The sequence below is a fragment of the Tupaia chinensis genome, unplaced genomic scaffold (assembly GCF_000334495.1).
Source record: "Tupaia chinensis unplaced genomic scaffold, TupChi_1.0 Scaffold000627_1, whole genome shotgun sequence".
NCBI classification, from domain to species: domain Eukaryota; kingdom Metazoa; phylum Chordata; class Mammalia; order Scandentia; family Tupaiidae; genus Tupaia; species Tupaia belangeri.
The window spans coordinates 5,368,796-5,376,041 of NW_006160147.1; the positions used below are offsets into that span (position 1 = coordinate 5,368,796).

Below are 7,246 nucleotides of genomic sequence, written 5' to 3' on the forward strand. Positions count from 1 at the left end.
CCCTGGCTGTCATTCTCAGGCTGTGGAGCTATGATTAGCTCATCAGAGGCTGGGTTTGCCTGGACTACCCATGTTCTATTAACCCTTCCTTAAGCAGGATGAGCAACTCATGATCCCATGACCTCATGCCTCTGTTCTAGCCTGTCCTGGTAAAACAGCTCACCTCTCCTGCCCTTCCCACCTACCAGCAGACAATCTCCTAAAGGACAGTAGCTGCCCTGGGGGCTCACTTTCATTCTCAGTTTCCTGCTTGACCCATCCTAGCTTAGCAGTGGCAGGCTGGATTTAGCTTGATCCTTTGTCAATCTCCAAGTTAGACAGAGTCCAGTGTTCCCTAAAAGGGGCTTCTCGAGAATGGGATCAAAATGTTATGGGAATTACTGGGTTAAAGGAAGTTGAATGCCCTCACTCACTTTGCCTCACCCACCTTCTTGAAGTCCTTGCTATTCTCTGGAGCATCACATGTTCCCTGAGGAGCAGGTAGATCCGGGCTTTTCCAGCTGACCTGACCACACACTCACTTGTTTCATGGAGTATCTGAAACAAATGAGTGTCAAAGCTAGAGCCTGTGGGTGTACTTTGGAACACTGCTCCTGTTGGTGACTTCATGGGACACCCAGGGAACCCTTGCTAGCTGAAGATGTGGTCAGGTCTCTTGATTGCACCAGCGTTCCCAAGGAGCCACCCGGCCTGCATTCCTGGGCTTCCCAGGCACAGCAGCACAGGTGGAGGCTACGCCATCAGGCCACCAGGGACCCCCAGATTTTGAGGCCCATCAATGCACACACTTTCTTATTCTTCCTGGTCTTCAGAACCTAAGGGGAGGTGGATTTTGGCTGAGTGATTGTAACCCTAGGGACCATGGTGGTTGCATGTTAGGCAACACTGCTAAAATTCCTGGCCCTGAGGAATCAAAGGAGACATACCTCTGGGCTCTTGTACTCTGGGCCACTATGCATCACCAATAGGGCATAATTGTTGAGTTGTTTTGGCAGTGAGGACATGGACAAGCTCTGCTTAGTAATAACGTATTTACGTGTGCGCAGAGTTTACGAAACAGCTCTGTGTTGGTTTTGCATTTGCTTCTTACATCTGCCCTCTGGGAGAGGTGGGACAGATTTTCTAAAAAAATTATAGATGCAGACATGGGCTCAGGGAAGCAAGGGGACTTGTCCTAGTCACCTGGTCAGCAACTGGGCCTGGTCCCAGACCCAAGTCTCATCTCTCAGGGGCTGCTTTCTCCATGGCCCCATTGTCTTTTCTAAAAGAAATATTTACTTAATTTATTATTATTTAATTTGCTATAGTACATGTGTGCTCAGCAGATAGAGAGAAAGAGAAAGCAAGAAAGCAAGCGGCCAGGTCCAGGACTTGAACTGCAGTCACCTGTGAGAATTCAGCACCTTAACCACCATGCCACCTACCGGCCCCGCCCCATTGTCTTAAAGTAAAGGGTGACTAGGCAGTGAAGCAATTCTCTAGGAAAGCATGACCAATTTCCCTTTCTCCACCTCCCTCTTCGTCCTCCTCCCCTCCCCCTCTGCCCCCATATATAGGAATCTTCACCAAACCTGGCTCACCTGCACGCCTTCCATTTGGAAACGACCTCCACAGCTGAGGTGGGAACTTGCCACCCACAGTGACAGTCATCCGTGAATGGTGAGGGGGCCTACCTACCTAGCTCTTCCATCTCCTGTGGAAAGAACTGGCCCCCTTCCAACAGCCAGCCCCCAAGCATCACTTCCAGGACCTGAGGTGAGTGACGGGGCTCCTGAGCACTTTACTTAGAATCGCTAGGCTACTGTCTTATGTGGGCAGAGAGCTGAGGGGGCTGGCAGAGGTCAATTCTGAGCGTTTATATAAGGACAAGACATGCCTGTGGCTGGGGAGCTGCTCCCTTGACACTGAGATGAATTTAGGCTGGAACGGAGAAAGGCCAGGAGGGCTATGAGGCCCAGAGGTGAGAGAGGCTGCAAAGTTCAGAACAGAATGCAAAGACTGTGGCAGACGTGATGCCTAGACCCGGGTGGCAGAGAACCATGGGCCTCAGGCCGCAGGCCTGCTTCCCCAGATCAGGCATGGGCATCATTCCAAAGTCAGGTCTTCTCTGTTCTTCCTGTCCAGCCTGGAGGTAGAAAACAGTTCCTTCAGGTGTGAGACCAGAGCCTGGAAGAAAAAATCATTGGGGAAAGAAGTAAGAAAGAATGAGAGAGAAAGCAGAAAGAGGGGAAGGCGGAAGGAAGGAGAGCAAAGTGCAGAGGAGGTGCTGGAAAGAACATGCGTGCAATTAGGTTGAGTTGAAGTGCAGAGGAGGTGCTGGAAAGAACACCATAAGTACAGTTAGGATGAATGGATAATGGTGCTCAGCACCTCCTGCCTGGAGGCTCTTACTGTCAGTCCCAACTGACACCTCAGAAGAAGGTTTTACAGGTGATTCACCTGGAAATCTGACTCCTCTCCCATGTTCAGTTATTCGAAAAGTGAATTCCTGAAGGAAGATTGAGGTGGCAGAGTGAGTGTAGGGCCCTGCCCTGCCCTCTGTGCCCCTCCCTGTGGGCCAGAACTAGCCCCTGGGCTCCCTTGGAATGAGGAGGCAGGGATAGTACCCCCCTTGGAGCTGCCTGAGTGTGCCTGGCAACTTCAGGACAGAACTCAGACAAGCAACCTCTTTGTCCTCCCCAGTTGGGGCTCCCTAGACTTGTTCTTTGGTACTTTAGAGCACACACCCCCCTTTAATCTTCTTGGTCACGCTCCGTCTAGCAGGTTGGAGGCTGGAAAGAACTGGAACGGGAAAGGGGAAGGTGCAGGGCATAATGATAGGAGAAGGAAGACCAACGGGTATGAGACTGAGGGGCAGGAGGTCCCACCCACCCCAGCACACCCCAACCAGGCCACTGTTTTCCAGGCCACCTGGGAATGCACCCTCATTTCAGGTTTCCAAGCTGAACGCCCCGAGGTTGGCCTTGGCAAAGGGCTGGCTGCAGGTGGCACCTGCCTTTCTTCCAGCCTTCTACCTTTCTTTCTCTCTATTCTCCTTTCACCTTTCTCCTTGTCCTTCCTGCAGATGGAGTCTGGAATGCAGATGGGTGCCCTCTCTTGCCTCAGTCTGATCCTGCTTCTCTTGAGTCAAGTGCCAGGGATTCAGAATCAAGAATTCCAATTTGGGCCATGCAGAGTGCAGGGGGTAGTCCTCCAGACACTGTGGGAGGCCTTTGGGGCCATGAGGGAAACCGTGGTGAGTACAACGTTGTTCGGGGCCCAGTTGCAGGGTCGCTGTGGAGGAGAAAGACATTTTAGGATCGTGGGCCCTTTGCATCGTGCTGATCAGTTTCCTCCGTCACAACCAACCCAGGGAGACCCGAGGCATCACAAGCCCCATTTTAACATGAAGAAACTGAGGCTCAGAAACATGTGGTCGGCCTCAAGGAAGGGCAAGACGAAAGCTTGTCTCGTCCAGGCTTCACCCTGGATGGGCTCTTTGGGTCTGAATGTAAAATCAAGTGGCTGGGCTGCAGAGGCAGCATGAGGTGCAGCCTGTCCCCTCAAGTCCCCTCCCTCACATTGTGGAATTTGGGGAGAAAATTCTGCCCCCTTTGGTTCTTAACCCAAACAGGCTTATTTCCTCCTGTCTCAGATGACAGAAGGAATCGAGTGCCTCATCAAGTCTGTGTTCAGGCTCTAAGAAGTCCCAGGGAGGACCAGCAGTTAGCGTAATGGCTATGTTGCTGGACTCCCACGTAGTCGACTGCGGTTCGAGTCCCGGACCCGGTGGCTTAAACTCACGCCGGGCGCATGTGCGTGCGTGCCCAAGATCCCGAGAGGAGAATGGAGGAGAAGGGATTGCGGCGTGGCCATCCCCCCTGGGGGGTGATTTCCTGCTTTCTATCTCTCTGTCTCTCTCTGTCTGTCTGGCGAGCGCACGCGCCCTATAGCAAAAAACCTCTCCAAAAGAAAAAAATCACGGTGGTTGCAAGTGCATGCAAACCCAAAATCCCAGGAGGAGAATAGAGGAGAAGGGATTGTGGCATGACCATCCCCCCACTGGGGTGCGGTGATTTCTCGCTTCCTCTCTCACTGTCTGTCTGGTGAGCACACATGTCCTACTCGCGAGGCACCCCGCCCTATAGCAAAACCCCCCCCAAAAAAAAAAAAAAAAAAAAGAAGTCCCAGGGTTCCATTGACCGCTGGGGATCTGGATGGTGTCAGAAACATTGTAGCCCTCCCCAGGGCCCAGGTTAGCACAGCTCTTCCAGAATCCTCCTCTGGTTCCTCTGACCTCTGAGATCTCATAGACTGGAGTGGGTTGATGTAGGGATCTGGGGAAGCAGCTCATATATGCAGGGCTGGTTTCCAGGCTGACCCCCTAACCTGGGAACATCTTTCCCTTCTGTTCCCAAAGCAAGCTCAGGATAACATCACGAGCATCCGGCTGCTACATCAGGAAGTTCTACAGAACGTCTCGGTAACTAGACCGTGGGGAAGGACAATGCCCCCTCTGGGGGGCTGGTCTGCTATGCGTGGGGTGGGCTTGTCTTTGGGAGACTGATGGAAGGCCTTCGCCTCTGCTCACCGCCGGGGAAGTCAGTGTCCAGGGTTACCACTACGCGGGTGGCTGTGTTATATGCAGAGCAGGGATCGAAGCGTGTACGCATTTTCTCCATTGAGCTTGAGAGTTACCACAAATCTTTATTTCCTTTTGTCTGTGTAGGCCCAATGGGCATCTTCCTTGGTGGCCCTCCCCTCTTGCATTTCCATTCCTTGCTCTTCCCCATAACTGTGTTCTCATGCCCCACTGAGTCAGTGAGTACAAATGGCTGAGCCCTGATCCCTGCATGGCCCTTAGGAGCTTGACAGGGACAGCGCACAGCTGCTGGGTCAAGGATGTTAGTTTCCTTTTCTCCTCATTCCTTCTTTTCCCAGTCATTTTCTCACCGACTCTCAACCCCCAAGTTTAAGTTCCAGGACTTTTCAGTGTCCAGCATGCTCCCAGAGCTACTAGAGAGGCAATGTTTTATAAAGAAGAGAGTATTAATCAGATGGGGACTCGGGCCGCAAGAGCTCAGCCTGTGCCTTCTGCTGGCCAGCGGTGTGACCTTGGGCAGGTCATTGCTCTCACTGGCCTTGGGCTCCTCCTGGACAGCAAAGGTGCTGCTCTCTGTGGCCCTCGGAGGCTCCTCATCCCTAAGGTTGACCATTGTCTTCCAGAAGAACCTCTGCTTCTACTGCACTTACCCTGCCTTCGGTGGCATGCGGGTTGTTCCTCCAGGGGCAGGGTGGGTAGAGGCCTCAGCTCTGCAGTGACTCAGACACCGACACCCTCCTTCCCCTCCCCCAGGATGCAGAGAGCTGTTACCTCGTCCAGGCCCTGCTGAAATTCTACCTGGATACCGTTTTCAAAAACTACCACAATAAAACAGTTGTATCACAGAACCTGAAGTCATTCTCTACTCTGGCCAACAACTTCATCGCCATCTCGTCCAAACTGCAACCCAGTGTGAGTAGAGCGAAGCTGAGACCAGGAGCAACAGGAGACGGCATGTTGGGAGAGCACTCTCCTCTCCTTATCTGATCCTGGCTTTCATTTCACAACATGAAGCTGTTGGTGTCAAGGAGGAGCAGAGGCTCTGGATACACATAGCTCTGGGTTCAAGTCTAAGCCTCCTTCTAATCAGCTAGTACTCAACCTCTCTGGGTTGTCCCAGTCACGTGGTCATAGGTCGTAGTCCGGCACTGGCCACCTAGAGGATGCAGGATTTGGTCCTGTCCTCTCAGCCTTGGGACCCCCTGTGGCATCGCCAGGAAGCGCGGGAGGGAGCTTGTCTCTGCTCTTACCTAACTCTTGGTGTAACTTTTTTTTTTTTTTTTTTGCCATCCAGCAAGAAATTGAGATGTTTTCCATCCGTGAGAGCGCCCGCAGGCGGTTTCTGCTATTCCACGGAGCATTCAAACGGGTAAGGCCAGGGCTGAGCGCTTACTCCCCCACAGAGCACACTAACCTGAGCTAGTCACAGGCGGGTACCCGAGAGACCAAATGCAGACTTCAGTGCAGGCTACCCCAGAGCCATCTGACTTAGCCTAAGCACAGGTGGACTTATTTCCTTAGCAGACAGTCTGCATGAGCACCACAAACCAAGTGGTCTTTTTCTTTTTTTCCTGCCAGTTTTCAAATTGAATGCTATATTTTCTGAGAGCTGATTTCACTATTAGGGACTCTCACTTTCCTATGAGAAAGTTTGAGGGTACTTGGGCTGGGCTAATGAAGTCAGGAGAGGGAGGAAGAGGGGGGACACCCCATTCACATCTGCAATATTTCCCATAATGCTCAAAGGGTCTGGTCTGTGGAAAAGATTATGGGAAATTACACGACCTTTTTCCAAAGTAAGACAATAAAGAAAATAAAAATCTCTTCTCCCATCCCCAAACACATAGGAAACTTCAAAGAGTTTGTGGAAACATAAAATAAAGTATGAGTTTATTTTGGCCCCCCAGTTTTTTTGAAATTTATGTCATAGTTTTCTCATAATATGTATGCATTTTCCATGAGCTGCTTGAAGAACCCCCCCCATATATGACTTTGATCACTCTTTTGAGAAACGAATACAGCAGCTTATAAATAAATAGTGAAGAGCAAGAACATATGGCGGAAAGGGGCCATCTGGGCTCACGGCTCTGCCTGTGCAGCGTGTCAGCCACACCTGTGCCATGCTCCGTTCCGCGGTTCCTGTTGCTAGGGGAGCCCTATGCTCTCCCCTCGCCCTCTACCCACTGTCCTCACTGGCCCATTTGTCCTCACCCCTGAAGCTAACACACACAGATAGAGGACAAGCGACAGGCAGGTGAGTGCATCAGAGGCCGTCCCAGGTGACCGAGCCCACGATTCAGAGTCAGGCCTGTCTCAGCCATGGCAGGGCATAGGAAAACTATTTTGTAACTGGCAAGGTCAAACTGCTCCTCTCTTTTCCCTCTAGTTGGACATAGAAGCAGCTCTAACCAAAGCTTTTGGGGAAGTGGACATTTTCCTGACCTGGATGGGGAAATTCTACAAGCCGAACGCCTAGCTCAGCTACCCTCCTCATTTGTTCTCCGTGTCATTTCAAATGGATGTCCCTTCCTGTGCTGTTCTCCATGGACTTCACACTCGTGGCTGTCTTCAAAGACATCACCCTTCGAGCAGCACCAGCTACCGTCCCGGAAGGCTCCTTTGGATCTGTGAATAATCTATAGAGTGGACTCCTGTATTTATTAC

At 51.6% G+C, this 7,246-nt stretch overlaps 1 protein-coding gene across 1 annotated transcript in view; it reads left to right on the forward strand.

Moving 5' to 3' along the window:
* IL24 (interleukin 24) overlaps nt 1-7,058 on the forward strand; it is a 24,808-nt gene extending 17,750 nt beyond the window's left edge. Inside the window, exons 2-7 of the mRNA XM_006159360.3 lie at nt 1,704-1,755; nt 2,764-3,235; nt 4,400-4,462; nt 5,336-5,494; nt 5,877-5,951; nt 6,969-7,058. Coding sequence (XP_006159422.1) covers nt 1,704-1,755; nt 2,764-3,235; nt 4,400-4,462; nt 5,336-5,494; nt 5,877-5,951; nt 6,969-7,058 — 911 coding nt within the window. The remainder of the gene's footprint in view (nt 1-1,703; nt 1,756-2,763; nt 3,236-4,399; nt 4,463-5,335; nt 5,495-5,876; nt 5,952-6,968) is intronic.
* Nucleotides 7,059-7,246: the final 188 nt, after the last annotated feature.